Raw genomic sequence first — 18,184 nt, forward strand, 5'->3', positions numbered from 1 at the left:
ACACAAACAGATATATCGATACCTTACTAAACACGACTGAAGCGTTCGTGGACATGGCAGGTTGTTTTCTCACCTGACCAGTGAGTCAGGAGTGCGTAGGTCAAAAAAATAATTATCAGCGGCTGTATCGATAATGAGCAATCAGTCATTTTCAGCTCAATAAAAGCCGATCAGGGATCATATTCAGACGACGAAGAGTCAAACACTCAGAACACCTGAAGTCTGCAGCAGGTCAGCTCTCCACACAGGTGAGTCTGTTCAATGATGACAGGATGTGATGGAACCTTATTTTCAGAATCTAATAAATCGTGTTGATATTTGGATTTGATGTCTCAGCTGTCGGGATGAAGCGCCGTCTGTCCTCTCTCGAGTTCCTTCTCGCCACTGTGTCATCTCTGCTTCTTCTCTGCTGTGTTGGTCTGACCGTGGTTTCGTATCTCAGTCTGCAGCCTGAAGGTAAACATACAGTCTGTGTTTGATGACCTGATCAGGTGTCAGCAGAACTTTTTGATCGTTGTGTTGTTTTTGTTGTGTCCAGGTCCTGTTGAGCCGGTGGTACTGAGTGGTCAGATGGTGGTCACAGACGGAGCAACTTTCTCTGAAGAGCTCAGAAACTCCAGCAGTCTGCTCTTTAAATCACTCGCTTACGACATTCAACGCCTGGTTAGTTCACTTTATTTTGAAAGGAACAGCTCGATTTAACCTAAAGCAGAGCTTTTATTATGAAGGACAGGAGCAGAAGTATCTTATTATTCATTGGCATATCACCTTGTTGTTTTTTGGAATGTGTGAATTAAGTACGGTTTCGGTCTGATAAGTACACTATAAAGGACACTATTTAAAGTACACACTATAAAGGACACTATTTAAAGTACACACTATAAAGGACACTATTTAAAGTACACACTATATAGGACATTCTTTCAAGTACACACTATAAAGCACACTTTTTAAAGTACACACTATAAAGGACATTCTTTCAAGTACACACTATGCAGTACACACTCTATGTTGGCACCTCTATCTAAACTACAAAGAACACACAATTAAGTACACACTTTGTACCAACACTGTAAAGAACACACTTCAGATTAAACACTAAAGACCCAGGCTGCAACATACACAGTACATAAAGAACACACTATGCAGTCCTCACTATCATGTACAAACTGCACAGTACACACTAAAAAATACACACTGCAGACTACACACTATAGCGTACACATTATAAAGTAGACACTACACACTACAGAGTACACACTGCAGACTACACACTGCAGACTACACACTACAGAGTACACACTACAGAGTACACACTATAGAGTACACACTGCAGACTACACACTACAGAGTACACACTGCAGACTACACACTGCAGACTACACACTACAGAGTACACACTGCAGACTACACACTGCAGACTACAGACTACAGAGTACACACTACAGAGTACACACTATAGAGTACACACTATAGAGTACACACTGCAGACTACACACTACAGAGTACACACTACAGAGTACACACTGCAGACTACACACTACAGAGTACACACTGCAGACTACACACTATAGAGTACACACTGCAGACTACACACTACAGAGTACACACTGCAGACTACACACTGCAGACTACACACTACAGAGTACACACTATAGAGTACACATTATAAAGTAGACACTACACACTACAGAGTACTCACTATAGAATACACACTACAGAGTACACACTATAGAGTAAACACTGCAGACTACACACTACAGAGTACACACTATAGAGTACACATTATAAAGTAGACACTACACACTACAGAGTACTCACTATAGAGTACACACTGCAGACTACACACTACAGAGTACACACTATAGAGTAAACACTGCAGACTACACACTACAGAGTACTCACTATAGAGTACACACTACAGAGTACACACTGCAGACTACACACTACAGAGTACACACTATAGAGTACACACTATAGAGTACACACTGCAGACTACACACTACAGAGTACACACTACAGAGTACACACTGCAGACTACACACTACAGAGTACACACTGCAGACTACACACTATAGAGTACACACTGCAGACTACACACTACAGAGTACACACTGCAGACTACACACTGCAGACTACACACTACAGAGTACACACTATAGAGTACACATTATAAAGTAGACACTACACACTACAGAGTACTCACTATAGAATACACACTACAGAGTACACACTATAGAGTAAACACTGCAGACTACACACTACAGAGTACACACTATAGAGTACACATTATAAAGTAGACACTACACACTACAGAGTACTCACTATAGAGTACACACTGCAGACTACACACTACAGAGTACACACTATAGAGTAAACACTGCAGACTACACACTACAGAGTACTCACTATAGAGTACACACTACAGAGTACACACTGCAGACTACACACTACAGAGTACACACTACAGAGTACACACTGCAGACTACACACTACAGAGTACACACTACAGAGTACACACTGCAGACTACACACTGCAGACTACACACTACAGAGTACACACTATAGAGTACACATTATAAAGTAGACACTACACACTACAGAGTACTCACTATAGAGTACACACTGCAGACTACACACTACAGAGTACACACTATAGAGTAAACACTGCAGACTACACACTACAGAGTACACACTACAGAGTACACACTATAGAGTACACATTATAAAGTAGACACTACACACTACAGAGTACACACTGCAGACTACACACTACAGAGTACACACTATAGAGTAAACACTGCAGACTACACACTACAGAGTACTCACTATAGAGTGCACACTACAGAGTACACACTGCAGACTACACACTACAGAGTACACACTACAAAGTACACACTGCAGACTACACACTACAGATTACACACTATAGAGTACACACTGCAGACTACACACTACAGAGTACACACTATAGAGTACACACTACAGAGTACACACTATAGAGTACACACTACAGAATACACACTATAGAGTACACACTACAGAGTACACACTACAGAGTACACACTGCAGACTACACACTACAGAGTACACACTGCAGACTACACACTACAGATTACACACAATAGAGTACACACTGCAGACTACACACTACAGACTACACACTACAGATTACACACTATAGAGTACACACTGCAGACTACACACTACAGAGTACACACTACAGAGTACACACTGCAGACTACACACTACAGAGTACACACTGCAGACTACACACTACAGAGTACACACTATAGAGTACACACTACAGAGTACACACTACAGAGTACACACTATAGAGTACACACTACAGACTACACACTGCAGACTACACACTACAGAGTACACACTATAGAGTACACACTGCAGGCTACACACTACAGAGTACACACTATAGAGTACACACTACAGAGTACACACTGCAGACTACACACTATAGAGTACACACTATAGAGTACACACTGCAGACTACACACTACAGAGTACACACTGCAGATTATAGGCTACTGTTTTAATGACCTTTGAGTGTGTCTGTGGAGTCACGTGATAACAGTCTGTCCTCTGATTGGTTGAAAGGTCTCTGATGCGTTCACTGTGTCTGAGCTTCATGGTGTCTTCAGTTCCTGTCATGTTTTAAACTTCAGGTCAGATCTGATTATGTTTTGTTCAGTTATTGATTACATTTAGATCCTGTCAGTCATCATTTGGATCAAAGTATTGAAGGAGTGTTTATAGTTTGTGTGTGTGTGTGTGTGTGTGTGTGTGTGTGTGTGTGTGTGTGTGTGTGTGTCCTCAGTCAGGGCAGTGTGGTGGTGACGTTTGAGCTCTGGTTCAGTCAGCTGATCAGTGCAAAGGAGGCGGAGCAACAGCTGGTGGCTGGACTTCAGGAGCTTGGGACCACAGGATTGGTTATCGACCGAAACAGCATCAGGATAACAGGTGAGACTGTGATGTCACTGTGATGTCACATGGTGATATCCATGCTGGTCAGAAAATCGTCAATTTTTGATCAGATTATAGGTGATTTTTTTTTTGTTAAGGTCCAATTTAAATAAAGTTTTGTTTTTTTTAATGTTTAGAAAAATCAGACGAGTCGACGGAGACTCCGCCCAGTATCACACCTCCACCACGTGCGTTCCTCCATCGTCATGGTCGTCATGTTGAATAAGTCTCGTTTGACTCTTTAGTGTTTAGTTGCTGCTGTCTGATTTATTGAGCATTAAACTCTGATCATCCTGCTTGATTATTGTATTATTGATCTGTGTTTCCACAGCGACGTGTCCTCCTGGCCAGACTACCTGTGCTGATCGATCGGCGTGTGTGTTGATTGATCATCTGTGTGACGGAGTCAACGACTGTCCCGACGCCTCTGACGAAGACCACGCTCTGTGCGGTCAGAGATGATCATTGATACGGAAACATCCATCAGACGATCCCTTTAACTTCCTAATTACACTTCCTGTGACGTCATCTCTCTTGTCTCCATAGCAACCAGGTGTGACGGACAGTTCATGCTGAGCGGTCAGAGTGGAACGATCAGTTCATCAGAGTCAAACCAGAGACGCTTCTGTCGCTGGATCATCAGGTACACACACACACACACACACACACACACACACACACACACACACTCGCACTGATTAATTATTGTGTTTTTGAAGTTAATGTTTTTTTCAGAGTTGATCGAGGACTTTCTGTTCAGATCGACTTCCTACAGTTTGACATGACGGAAGACATCGACTCTCTGAGACTGTATGAAGGAGTGGGAGCAGGAAAACACCTGACAGGTACACACACACACACACACACACACACACACACACACACACACACACTCACAAACACACACATACATACAAAAACACCTGACAGGTACACACACACACACACATTAAAACACCTGACAGGTACACACACACACACACACACACAAACACAAAAACACCTGACAGGTACACACACACACACATGAAAACACCTGACAGGTACACACACACACACATGAAAACACCTGACAGGTACACACACACACACACACACACACACACACACAAACACACAAACACCTGACAGGTACAGACTTTGACTGTCTCTCACTAAGTCATGTTTCATGTTGACGAGCAGCTCGGCTCTCAGGCTCCGCCCTCCCAGGCACTGTGTGGCTGCTGACCGACCAATCAACGGTTGAATTTATTTCTGATGATGTCAACAGTCTGTCCAGGTTCAACGCTACCTACAACACAGCAAACATCTCCAACCTATCAGGTAACATGGAGCGACCCGGAACGACCAGGAATGACATGGAAAGACCCTTCCCTTTACTGTGTGTGTGTGTGTGTGTGTGTGTGTGTGTGTGTGTGTGTGTGTGTGTGTGTGTGTGAGTGTGTGTGTGTGTGTGTGTGTGTGTGTGTGAGTGTGATCAGAGCAGCAGAAGCTCAGCTGTACCTTTGAGCAGGGCATGTGTTTCTGGAGGCAGCAGGCTGGTGATGAAGATGATGATGGAGACTGGATTCGAACCTTCGGCGCCACATTTCCTCCTCTAAGTGGCCCGAGTGTTGACCACACGTTGGGCAACAGCTCAGGTGAGCTCACCTGTCCTCAGCCTTGTCATTAAGTATGATATAGATAACGTGACATGTGTGTTAACTCACCGTTAGTGGGACAGATTCAGATTGAGCACTGCTCTGTGATTGGTCGGTTTGTGTGACTGACAGGTTTCTACATCGTCACTCCGCCAAGTCCCGGCCAATGGCTGAAGAGATTCAGGATCCAGAGCCTCCCTCTGACTCCGCCCACGCCGCCCATGTGTCTGAGCTTTTGGTAAACAACAGAAAACAAACAAGCATGTGTATAAAGAATAAACAACAACAATAAGCTCCGCCCTCTGGTGTCAGGTATCACATGTTTGGTAGAGATGTCCATCGTCTCAGCGTCCTGCTCCTCCAACCGCCTGCTGCTGTTACAACAGTGTTCCAGAGAGATGGTAACTATGGCGACAACTGGCACTACGGCCAGGTGACCCTCAACCTGACGACGGAGACAACGGTGAGTGACATCACAGGAAGTCAGGTGACTGAGTTTATTGGTTTGATTGACGTCATGTGATCCTCCGCCCTGCAGGTTGTGTTTGAGGCGTCGAAAGAGGGCGGGATCATGAACGACATCGCTCTGGATGACATCACACTGGCCATGAATCCATGTGGCCCCGCCCCCCCTGAACCAACCAATGTACCTCTTCCAACCACCCCACCCCCAATACCAGGTAACAAACAGACCACGCCACGTACACCGGGTAACACGCGGAGAACACGACACCAATTCTGAGTGAATCTAACTCCGCCCCCTCTCTACTCTGATTGGTCAAGCTGACTGTGGAGGACCGTTTGACCTCTGGGAGCCTAATTCAACCTTCAGCTCCCCAAATTACCCACAATCCTATGGGCACGATGCCCACTGTGAGTCTGCGACGTTTGCACATCACGTGTTACCTGTGCACTATACACTATATTTACCCATGATGCTTTGCTTCTGCAGGTCTGTGGACCATCCACACCACCGAGGGTCACAACATCCAGCTCCACTTCCTGGACTTTGACATCGAAGCAGCCTATGATGTCGTTGAGGTGCGAGACGGGGCGGGACCTAACTCCACCTTATTAGGTAGGGAGGTGTTCTACCCACAATCCTTTTCACCTGGACGTGTTTTTACTCCGCTTCTTCTTTTGTTCTCTAGCTGTCCTTACAGGTAGCAGTGGCCCCGCCCACGATTTGTTCTCAACAACCAATCAGATGACAGTCTGGTTCTTCACAGACAGCTCGGGTTATGGCCGAGGGTTCAATGCAAACTTTACCTCAGGGGTCAACCTCGGGTCGCCAGGTCAGTGCAGGGTCAGAGGTCAGCAGAGCCTGTTAAAGTGTGTGTGTGTGTGTGTGTGTGTGTGTGTGTGTGTGTGTGTGTGTGTGTGTGTATGTGTGTGTGTGTGTGTGTGTGTGTTTGATTGATGATTATCTATTTGTGTATGAACAGCCCCATGTGCAGACGGTCAGTTCCAGTGTCTGATAGGAAGTTGTATCCATGGTAACAGTCAGTGTGACGGCGTGGTCGACTGTCCTGACGCCTCTGACGAGTCCGAGTGTGGTGAGACTTTTTATATTTATCACATCTCAAATTATTTCTGATACACACAGATCAGCTCTGCCAGGTGTTTAACAGGTGTGTGTGTGTGTGTGTGTGTGTGTGTGTGTGTGTGTGTGTGTGTGTCTTAGTTGTATTACAGATGAACAGTTCCAGACCTCTTCAGATTCAAGTTCTTTCCTCTCTGCTCACGGCTTGTGCTGACAACTGGAACTCTCACCTGTCTGTGTTTACCTGTCAGTACCTGGGCTACAGGTAACTCACCTGTCTGTGTTCACCTGTCAGTACCTGGGCTACAGGTGACTTACCTGTCTGTGTTCACCTGTCAGTACCTGGGCTACAGGTGACTCACCTGTCTGTGTTCACCTGTCAGTACCTGGGCTACAGGTAACTCACCTGTCTGTGTTCACCTGTCAGTACCTGGGCTACAGGTAACTCACCTGTCTGTGTTCACCTGTCAGTACCTGGGCTACAGGTAACTCACCTGTCTGTGTTCACCTGTCAGTACCTGGGCTACAGGTAACTCACCTGTCAGTACCTGGGCTATAGGTAACTCACCTGTTTGTGTTTACCTGTCAGTACCTGGGCTACAGGAGACTCACCTGTCTGTGTTCACCTGTCAGTACCTGGGCTACAGGTAACTCACCTGTCAGTACCTGGGCTACAGGTAACTCACCTGTCTGTGTTCACCTGTCAGTACCTGGGCTACAGGTAACTCACCTGTCAGTACCTGGGCTACAGGTAACTCACCTGTCAGTACCTGGGCTACAGGTAACTCACCTGTCTGTGTTCACCTGTCAGTACCTGGGCTACAGGTAACTCACCTGTCTGTGTTCACCTGTCAGTACCTGGGCTACAGGTGACTCACCTGTCTGTGTTCACCTGTCAGTACCTGGGCTACAGGTAACTCACCTGTCTGTGTTCACCTGTCAGTACCTAGGCTACAGGTGACTCACCTGTCTGTGTTCACCTGTCTGTACCTGGGCTACAGGTAACTCACTTGTCTGTGTTCACCTGTCAGTACCTGGGCTACAGGTAACTCGCCTGTCTGTGTTCACCTGTCAGTACCTGGGCTACAGGTAACTCACCTGTCTGTGTTCACCTGTCAGTACCTGGGCTACAGGTGACTCACCTGTCTGTGTTCACCTGTCAGTACCTGGGCTACAGGTAACTCACCTGTCTGTGTTCACCTGTGTGGATTTGTCTCTGTACAGGTCAGGGGAGGCGTCTCTGCTGCCGGCTCGACCTGGAGATTCATCATTTGCAGACATCTCCATCATCAATGGAACCCTGCAGACCACAGTCAGGTACTGAACACCTGAACACCTGAAAACCTGAACACCTGAACACCTGAACACCTGAACACCTGAACATCAGGGCCTCAAACTGAATCTGTGCTCGTTGTGTTTTTACAGTGAGACCTGCAGCAGTGGGAGAGTCGTTTCTTTAACCTGTGACAACCAGCGTGAGAGCACACTTTTTTAAACTCCTCATTTTCAAACACTATGATAATTAATTCATGTTTTCAAACTACTGATTTTCTGTTCATGTTTTTTTTTTTTCATTTAGTGTTTTTTTTTGAGTGTTCAGTTCCATATTGATTGATTGATGCGTATGTGTCTGTGTTTTCTAGCATGTGGCGTTCGTCAAGTCTCAAATGACTCGAGAGGGATTGACCAATCAGCAGAGAGGACAGCAGGTGCAGGTTTAAATTCAGTTTGACTTCTTCCTGTTTGGATAATCCTGAGTTTTTTCATTCCTACTATGCTTATTGTTAACTGACAGGTGGGGGCAGAGTGGTGGGCGGAGCTAATGCTGTGAAGGGGGCGTGGCCCTGGATGGTGTCTCTGTGGTGGAAGGGCCGTCATGTCTGTGGAGCCTCTCTGATTGGTGAAGACTGGCTTGTCACGGCTGCACACTGTGTCTACGGGTGAGACTGTCACCTGTTCTGTAGGTGTTAAAGGTGTGATTTAAACGTCATCGCTCACCGACTGAACTGTGAGTCTTTGTCCTGCAGGAAGAACATCCACCTGGCGTCCTGGTCGGCCATGTTTGGTCTTCACGCTCAGAGTGACAGCAACTCCCAGGATGTGCAGACTCGACGAGTCGATCGCATCATCATCAACAGAGAGTACAATCGACAAACCAAACAGGCGGATATCGCCATGATGCATCTGCAGACGCCAATATACTTCACCCGTCAGTAACAACGCTAGAAATAATAACCTCAGACATTATTGTGTCCTTCATATGAATCAATGTGTCCTTATGTCCTTCATGTTAATCACAGTATCCGTGTGTCCTTCAATGTGTCCTTATGTCCTTCAATGTGTCCTTGTGTTCTTCGTGTTAATCGATGTGTTCTTGTAAAGTACAAATATTTATTCAAATATTTAATATCAATATATATAAATACATCATCAATAAAAGTATTAATATTTTAAATCATGATGTATTTCTCAGATGAATCAGAACATGTGATCATAGATTATTTCAGCTGTGATTAATCAATAGACTTTAAACTGTTTTACAGACTCAGTTCGCCCAGTTTGTTTACCTCCTGGAGGTCACGACCTCTCACCAGGAACACAGTGCTTCATCGCCGGGTGGGGGACGGAGGAGGAAGGGGGTGAGGCGCGCGCACACACACACACACACACACACACACACACACACACACACACACACACACACACACACACACACACACACACACACACACACACACACACACACACACACACACACACACACCCCCCAACTGTCTCTCTCTCTCCTCACCTGTCTGTCTGTCTGTCTGTCTGTCTGTCAGGTTCTCTCCCTGATGTCTTGCAGGAGGCTCAGGTTCCTCTGGTGGCTCAGGCTCAGTGTCAGGTGCAGTTACCTGAGTACACCATCACCTCCAGCATGCTGTGTGCCGGTTTCCCAGTGGGAGGGGTCGACTCCTGCCAGGTAAGTCCTCCAGGTGGACCCACCTGCTGGACACTTTAGTCCACTGTTAATCACGATTAATGTTTCCAGGGCGACTCTGGAGGCCCTTTGATGTGCCAGGATGATGGATACTGGACTCTGATTGGTCAGTAAACACACACACACACACACACACACACACACACAGAGTATGAAACAGTGTGATGAGTTTGGGGAAAGAATAAATGGTGCATTCTAATTGGCTTCTGGCAGGTGTGACATCATTTGGCGTTGGATGTGGACGTCCTCAGAGACCTGGAGTCTACGCACGAGTCTCCGCCTTCACTTCCTGGATCGCTCAGACCAGACGCGCATCCTGACAATTCAACTCTGTTATCAACAAATTACAAACAAACATTTGCTAAATGAATATATATTATATACTAATCTTCAAATGTATAAATAAATAAAAGATTAATTTTATTTTTCTCACAGTCAAACGTCTCAGATAAATAACAGTGTTATTATTTCTAATAGTTGACTTTAAGTTTATTTCATCCTCACTTTGTGAAGGGGGGGGGGGGGGCAGGGGGGGGGAGGGGGGGGGTCTGGACAGTTAAATATAGGAGTGAAAGAAGCCAGTTGTCCAGGAGTTCTCTGACCTGGGACTCATCTTTCTCCTTTAAATCCAGATATTCTGTGCATACAAATGTTTATCCAGCAGGGGGCGCTGTTAGACTCTCCTGGAAGATGTGAATGCAGAACACACTCCAAGACTGTAGGGGGCAGCCTGCCGGAAAACCGATAGAATAAGAAGAACAGACAAACGAAGAAGAAGCATTAGAAGAAGGTTTCAGATGAATCATTAGTTCTGTTTGTCAGAGTCTGCTCTGATGTTGAACACGATAAACCGGTCCTGACCGACCCGGGCCGGAGCCGGTGACCCGGTATCAACAAACAGAAGAAGAAGAAACACGGGTCCGTGTCCCGGAAGTGGACTCCTCTTGAAGTGTCGGCAGGCTAACCGGTGTTAGCAGGTATGAAAACAAACCTCAATTTTAGTCTTATTTAATTATTCCTAATCCCGCGTGACCTGCTGGGCAGATGACGTCACATGTAGCCGTGTTGTTACCGCAGATAAATAACGAGATTATAGATGAGAGCGGCTAATGTAGCAGCTAGCTGTGTTTATAAGAGAGAGATAAACTTACAACAACTCAACTGCCAGCAGCCTCTACCATCAGTGTGTGTGTGTGTGTGTGTGTGTGTGTGTGTGTGTGAGAGAGAGAGAGAGCAGCCTGCGGTTTAAAAACACTTTGAGTCCTCAGAAGACGAGAAACATTCTGCACAAGCTGAAGTCCATTTACAAATTTACTGTATTTAAGATAAACTTACCGATCTAACCAGGAGTCTGTTATTTTGACTCGTGACAGTTTATTTTTTTCATTGCCACAGACACTCAACATGAGCAGCATAGCAGGAAAACCTCGAGATCAGGAGGAGCAGGAGGAGGACTTCTACGACTGCCAGGAGACACTGCAGCACCCGAACCAGAGAGAAAAGGAGGACAAGGATCTGACCCGACACCAAGAAGAACATAGAGCTTCAAAAGACATTTCAAGGGACAGACTGACAGACAGAGGAGAGGGAGGAGGACAGGAGCAGGGCGACAGGCTGCAGGAGGAGGTGCAGGGCGACAGGCTGCAGGAGGAGGTGCAGGGCGACAGGCTGCAGGAGGAGGTGCAGGGCGACAGGCTGCAGGAGGAGCAGAGCGACGGGCTGCAGGAGGAGCAGAGCGACGGGCTGCAGGAGGAGCAGAGCGACGGGCTGCAGGAGGAGCAGAGCGACGGGCTGCAGGAGGAGGAGCAGAGCGACGGGCTGCAGGAGGAGGAGCAGAGTGACGGGCTGCAGGAGGAGGTGCAGGGCGATGGGCTGCAGGAGGAGGAGCAGAGCGACGGGCTGCAGGAGGAGGAGCAAGGCGACGGGCTGCAGGAGGAGGAGCAGAGCGACGGGCTGCAGGAGGAGTCTGATTCAGAGTTTAAGGAGGAAGTCAGCTGTGAGGTGGAGTTTGACGACGACCAGCTGAGGGAGGTGGAGAAGGAGCTGACAGAGGAGGAAAAGGAGGTACCACCTGTTTACCTGTGTTTGTAGGTCAATAAGAAATTGAGAACATATTACAGGATGTCATTGTGTGACCTCACACTTTTAATATTAATAACAGGCTGTGACCTCAAGATGCTCTCTCTTGTACTTTGGGGTTACAGGAGGTCACTTTATGGTTTTTAGTCCTATGATGCGTTCAGGTGTAAATCAGAACTTGTCTGATTTTGTTTCAGGGTCGACGGCAGCAAAGTTTGACTCTGAAGGAACGAGGAAATGTGCAGTTTAAGTCTGGAGGTGAGTAACAGCATGTCCAGTATGTGACCCAGTATAAACCAGTATGATCCAGAGTTACGTCATGTTCCTGCAGACTGGGAGGAAGCGGAGAGGAGCTACAAGGAGGCGCTGGTTTTATGTCCCATCTGTTTCAGTAGAGAGAGAGCTGTGCTGTTCTCTAACAGAGCTGCAGCCAGAATGCACCGGGTAAGTGCTAACAACAAGCTAACTACACTATAACAACAAGCTAACTACACTATAACAACAAGCTAACTACACTATAACAACAAGCTAACTACACTGTAACAACAAGCTAACTATACTATAACAACAAGCTAACTACACTATAACAACAAGCTAACTACACTGTAACAACAAGCTAACTACACTATAACAACAAGCTAACTACACTATAACAACAAGCCAACTACACTATAACAACAAGCTAACTACACTATAACAACAAGCTAACTATACTATAACAACAAGCTAACTACACTATAACAACAAGCTAACTACACTATAACAACAAGCTAACTACATTATAACAACAAGCTAACTACACTATAACAACAAGCTAACTAGCTAACTACACTATAACAACAAGCTAACTACATTATAACAACAAGCTAACTACACTATAACAACAAGCTAACTACACTATAACAACAAGAGAACAACCTGCTGACAGAATGCTAACTACATGCTCACTGTTTCTCGTGTGTGTGTTTGTCAGGACCTGAAGGATCAGGCGATCTCAGACTGTACGAAAGGTGAGTGATGACATCATTCTGTACCTGTGCAGCATTAAAGCGTCTCTGATTCGTCTGTTTGCTGATTGGATGTATTGTTACCATAGCAATAGAGCTGAATCCAGATTATATGAGGGCGTTGCTGAGGAGGGCAGAGCTATATGAGCAGACAGAAAAGCTGGACGAGGCTCTGGAGGACTACAAGAAGGTTCTGGACCTGGACCCGACCCATACAGCCGCCAGACAGGCCTGCATGGTGAGTTCACTGACTCGTGGGACAAACGAGAAGAATCAATGAATTTGTCACGGATAAAGTTAACTGTATCCCTCTTTGTACCCGTCTGTCTCTCAGAGGTTACCTGGGCAGATTCAGGAGAGGAATGAAAAGTTAAAGGAGGAGATGATAAGTACGTACTGCACTCGAACACACCATCTTAAAGGAACAGTTCAAAGTTCCAGTGTTACAGTGAGTCTTATTGTGAAGGTGTGTTTACCTGAATGACTTCCTGTCTCAGGTAAACTGAAGGATCTGGGGAATCTGGTCCTGAGACCGTTTGGACTTTCAACCAACAACTTCCAGGTGAATCAGGACGCCTCCACGGGGTCGTACTCCATCAACTTCGTCCAAAACTCCGGCAACAATAACAACAACACGTGATGTCACAGTCACATGTGGATGTACCTGTATGTTTAAATAAAAGCTGATTATTTGTTAACCTCTTTGTTGTTGTTGTTAAACCGACAATCTGTTGCCAAAGTCATCAGGTGAGAAGTGCGTACGTCTTTACGCCACTAGTTCACACTACAACCCGTCTCTGTTCTGTTTGATACTATGGCTAAGAGACGGAGGAAGAGAAGAGAGAGAGAGAGAAAGTGAGCGAGCGAGAAGTTGGGTGTGTTCAGGTACACATTAGAAATTCAAGAAACGGGCTGCGAGTCTGACGAGCTGGTTAAATCACGACACTGCAGCTACACTAAGAGTCCTTCAGAGTGCAACAAACATGTTTCTCCATCAACACACAGACACACAGAAGTGAAGCTTTCATATTTTAATAAGAACAAACAAATGCCACAGATTGATCATATTTGACGTGTGTTGGGGGGGGGGGGGGGTCCGTGTGTGTGTTTGGGGGGGGGGGGGGGGTCTGTGTCATCATTGGGCTCTCCTGGACAGCAGCATCTCTCTGATGTTGTCTTCTGCTTCCTTCACGCTGCGTTCAAGGTACACCTTCTTCTGCTGGAATTCACAGAACTTAAAGTTAGACCCCTTAATACACAAACACACACAGGTGACATACAGTGTGTATCTCAGTGAGTACTTCTTGTAATTGTACCTCCAGTTCTTTGATTTTCTCGTCAGCCGTTTTCTGTTTGTCCGTCAGCAGATTGTTGATTTCCTCCTTCGACTGCAGGATGAACCTGAAACACACGATACTTCATTATGACCGTGTTTTTTTCAATGTCTCGGTTAACAAAGATCCTGGTTGTCATGGAGACTTACATGCGCCCGACTCCCTCGTACAGTCGTGTGTTGTCAGGTAGCGTAGTGAGCTCAGTGTGAGTTAGCCTAGCATGTTTCTGGACCCGAGTCAGCTGATCAATCTGCAGGTCGGCCAACTTCACCTTCTGCTGCGTGTCGATCATCTTCACCTGCAGCTCTGTGAACGCCTACAACAGGGAGGTATCACTCTGTTTAAAAACACCTGAACAATTCACCTGCAACTCTGTGAACGCCTACAACAGGGAGGTATTACTCTGTTTAAAAACACCTGAACAATATTCACCTGCAGCTCTGTAAACACCTACAACAGAGAGGTATTACTCTGTTTTAAAACATCGAACAATGTTCACCTGCAGCTCGAACGCCTAAAACAGGGAGGTATCACTCCGTTTAAAACACCTGAAATGTGAAGTCGCGCGTGGTAGCTCCTCATGCTAACAGTTAATGTTGCTAACGCTGCAGCAAACCGTCTGTCCGCGGCTGCTTCCTTACAATACACAGATAGAAAAATAGATAGATAGACAGACAGACACAAAGACAGGTAAATCCTGATCTCTCTGTTACCTTCTTCAGCTCAAGATCTATGGGCGCAGCCATCTTCATCAACGAGTCGAAATCATGCACTGCGCATGTGCGAGAACGATCTGCGCTCAGAACGTCTTTCTCTCCGAATTAAATTATATATTTTTTTTCTAAAACCGTATTTCATGCTTTTATCTGATTTTCGTCACATTACCTGTAATAGTAATTTACATGATTTTACTTTTACAAGTTAAATATAAATAAATAAAAATACATTCTTTGCTTCAGTAAAGTCCCCCCCCCCCCCGGAAACGGAAATCTCTCTGCGCGCGGGATTCAACTGAAGAATAGCGCGCAAGTAACCCGCTGTTAGTCGGCTCGGTCGGATTCCCTCGCGCGGAGCACCGTCAGAGAAACAAACAAACAAGCAGCCGTGAGAGGAATAGAGCCGGTGTCAAACATGGCGACTCCACCGAAGAGACCGAACCGTATTACCGCCAAAGAGAAGAAGATCTCTATCGAGGGAAACATAGGTGAGTTCTGCAACCGTCAATACACCCGTCCTCCCGGTGACTAAAGATCTGTCCTCCCGGACCTGTAATAAGAAAAAATATTTATTTTAATAAGAACAGAAACAGTCAGGGGGCTGCACTGATGAACAGTTAAAGTTTATAAAGGATATACTCTCTCTCTTCCTCTGTGTGTGTGTGTGTTTTTGTCTCTCTCAGCTGCAGGTAAGTCTACTTTCGTGCGTCTCCTGCAGGGGGCGTCAGAGGACTGGGAGGTCATTCCTGAGCCCATTGGGAAATGGTGCAACGTCCAGAGTGAGAATGAAGATATTTACCAGGTAAACAGAACACCTGAACACACCACGGTGTGCTATGACATAACAGAGGACAGGTGACGTTAGCGTGTGTGTGTGTGTGTAGGAGCTGAGTTCCTCACAGAAGAGTGGAGGAAACCTGCTGCAGATGTTTTATGACAAACCATGCCGCTGGTCCTACACCTTCCAGGTAACTGTGACATCACACAGCTGACACACTTATAAATGTAAGAGATAAATCAGTGATTAACTTGTCCGTCTCTCCACCTGTCTGTCTCTCCACCTGTCCGTCTCTCCACCTGTCTGTCTGTCTGCAGAGTTATGCGTCTCTCAGCAGAGTTCGTTCTCAGCTTCAGCCTCCGTCAGTCAAACTGCAAAAGGCAGAAAAGCCTGTACAGTTCTTTGAACGCTCCGTCTATTCAGACAGGTAACATACACACACGCACACACACACACACCTGAGACAGGTAACGCACACACCTAGACCAGTAACGCACATGTTGCTCTGGACCTGTTTGGATTAGAATGTGTGTCTTTAACTCTGTGTATCATGTCGACAGGTACGTGTTTGCGTCGAACCTGTTTGAGAGCGGTAACCTGTCGGAGACGGAGTGGAGCGTCTATCAGGACTGGCACACGTGGTTACTGAACGAGTTTGAACCGGACATCGCCCTCAACGCCATCATCTACCTGAGAGCGCCACCGCAGGTACGACTGCAGGATTATTAACAGTCACAGTGCTACGAGTCCTACTGTTGGGACAGGTGTAAGCACAGGTGTGCAAGTACACTGGATGATTACAGGTAGGCGAGTGCAGGTAAACCATAAAGATCACCTGCACTCGTCCTGCAGCACGCCTGCACTCGTCCTGCAGCACGCCTGCACTCGTCCTGCAGCACGCCTGCACTCGTCCTGCCGCACGCCTGCACTCGTCCTGCAGCACGCCTGCACTCGTCCTGCAGCACGCCTGCACTCGGGCTCACTGTGTTGTCTGTACTTTTCAGCGCTGTATGCAGCGGTTGCTGCACCGCGGCCGTGAGGAGGAGCAGAGCATTCCTCTGGAGTATCTCGAACAACTTCACTTTAAACATGAATCCTGGCTCTACCACAGAAACCTCAGGTAACTACTGAGCGTGCTCACAACACGCCTTACTGAGCGTGCTCACAACACGCCTTACTGAGCGTGCTCACAACACGCCTTACTGAGCGTGCTCACAACACGCCTTACTGAGCGTGCTCACAACACGCCTTACTGAGCGTGCTCACAACACGCCTTACTGAGCGTGCTCACAACACGCCTTACTGAGCGTGCTCATGTAACAGGGACAGGAATATACCTGTGCACAGCTTAAAGTGTCTGGAGAAGATAACAAAACACAGATTGAGTCGGCTGTTGTTGTTGCGTCTCTCACTTCTGTCAGACTGTTTATTTAAACAAATGTTTAGATTAACAACATACTAAAATGTATGTTAGTTATTCTCATGTGCAATTTAAACACAAATTTACAATACAACATATCCTATACCATACCCATACACAAGCATAAGATCAAATTATCTAAATTACTATTTTGCAACTGCAATATTATAAATGGGCAAAGCCCATGTTAACTGGCAACTACTAGATAAACACAACATTGAACATTTAACTGTACAAAGAGGTTTTAACCAACATAAAGTCACAAAGTATTAAAACGGAAAATTAACGGTTACGCACGAGCCACTTTAGTTCGTCTGCTAGCTCTCATCTGTTAACACTCTGTAAACATAACTAATCTTTACAACGTATTATCACACAAACAAAACAATGACTATTACACATAATCCACCGGAAATGTGTGTTTTTAAACTTAAACTACTGACCTGGAGAAGATAACAAAACACAGATTGAGTCGGCTGTTGTTGTTGAGTCTCTCGCTTCTGTCAGACTGAAGCGGAGCGCTGTAACCATAGCAACAATACACAGCACGCTCAGCAGGGGAAGTGCTGCCCCCTTGTGGTTAAACAGAAATTACTCCAAAAGAAAATCTTTAACAAAAACAGAAATGATTCGTTTGTGCAACCTTTATACAAAACACCAAACACAATAACCAAAATGTGACAACACATTTCAGTGTGTCACACAC

At 46.0% G+C, this 18,184-nt stretch overlaps 4 protein-coding genes across 6 annotated transcripts; 3 read left to right on the forward strand and 1 right to left on the reverse strand.

The window, feature by feature from the left end:
- The first annotated feature begins 1 nt into the window (after position 1).
- On the forward strand, positions 2-10,578 carry tmprss15 (transmembrane serine protease 15). The gene is made up of 27 exons (XM_079356587.1): positions 2-456; positions 539-663; positions 3,616-3,683; positions 3,836-3,978; positions 4,119-4,169; positions 4,313-4,432; positions 4,528-4,624; positions 4,717-4,826; positions 5,164-5,304; positions 5,463-5,621; positions 5,754-5,859; positions 5,934-6,084; positions 6,160-6,301; positions 6,405-6,494; positions 6,574-6,699; positions 6,773-6,916; positions 7,067-7,177; positions 7,306-7,429; positions 8,389-8,481; positions 8,590-8,639; positions 8,808-8,873; positions 8,960-9,104; positions 9,192-9,373; positions 9,708-9,803; positions 9,987-10,126; positions 10,196-10,250; positions 10,358-10,578. Exons 1-27 carry the CDS (start codon positions 345-347, stop codon positions 10,462-10,464), a joined length of 3,054 nt encoding a protein of 1,017 aa, XP_079212713.1. The 5' UTR covers positions 2-344; the 3' UTR covers positions 10,465-10,578.
- Positions 10,579-10,879: 301 nt separating this feature from the next.
- Positions 10,880-13,928, forward strand: LOC306831099 (tetratricopeptide repeat protein 1-like). Of its 3 annotated transcripts, XM_079354986.1 has the most exons (9): positions 10,880-11,121; positions 11,540-11,770; positions 11,825-12,208; positions 12,421-12,481; positions 12,555-12,667; positions 13,197-13,233; positions 13,320-13,468; positions 13,565-13,619; positions 13,728-13,928. In XM_079354986.1, the coding sequence occupies exons 2-9, from the start codon at positions 11,549-11,551 to the stop codon at positions 13,868-13,870; spliced, it is 1,164 nt and encodes a 387-aa protein (XP_079211112.1). In that variant the 5' UTR covers positions 10,880-11,121; positions 11,540-11,548; the 3' UTR covers positions 13,871-13,928. The 3 variants fall into 3 exon arrangements, with proteins under 3 accessions (XP_079211112.1, XP_079211110.1, XP_079211111.1); XM_079354984.1 differs by having other exon boundaries at positions 10,881-11,121; positions 11,540-12,208; XM_079354985.1 differs by having other exon boundaries at positions 10,881-11,062; positions 11,540-12,208.
- Positions 13,929-14,246: 318 nt separating this feature from the next.
- Positions 14,247-15,379, reverse strand: pfdn1 (prefoldin subunit 1). Its single transcript, XM_079355199.1, has 4 exons — positions 15,278-15,379; positions 14,714-14,880; positions 14,547-14,631; positions 14,247-14,449 (listed from the first exon to the last, which is right to left on the reverse strand). Exons 1-4 carry the CDS (start codon positions 15,314-15,316, stop codon positions 14,366-14,368), a joined length of 375 nt encoding a protein of 124 aa, XP_079211325.1. The 5' UTR covers positions 15,317-15,379; the 3' UTR covers positions 14,247-14,365.
- Positions 15,380-15,613: 234 nt separating this feature from the next.
- On the forward strand, positions 15,614-17,360 carry LOC306831239 (deoxycytidine kinase 2-like). Its single transcript, XM_079355200.1, has 6 exons — positions 15,614-15,768; positions 15,964-16,082; positions 16,165-16,248; positions 16,376-16,485; positions 16,619-16,766; positions 17,063-17,360. The coding sequence occupies exons 1-6, from the start codon at positions 15,696-15,698 to the stop codon at positions 17,180-17,182; spliced, it is 654 nt and encodes a 217-aa protein (XP_079211326.1). The 5' UTR covers positions 15,614-15,695; the 3' UTR covers positions 17,183-17,360.
- The last annotated feature ends 824 nt before the right edge of the window (positions 17,361-18,184 follow it).

The sequence above is a fragment of the Symphodus melops genome, assembly GCF_947650265.1.
Source record: "Symphodus melops genome assembly, chromosome: 11".
Taxonomy (NCBI): Eukaryota; Metazoa; Chordata; class Actinopteri; order Labriformes; family Labridae; genus Symphodus; species Symphodus melops.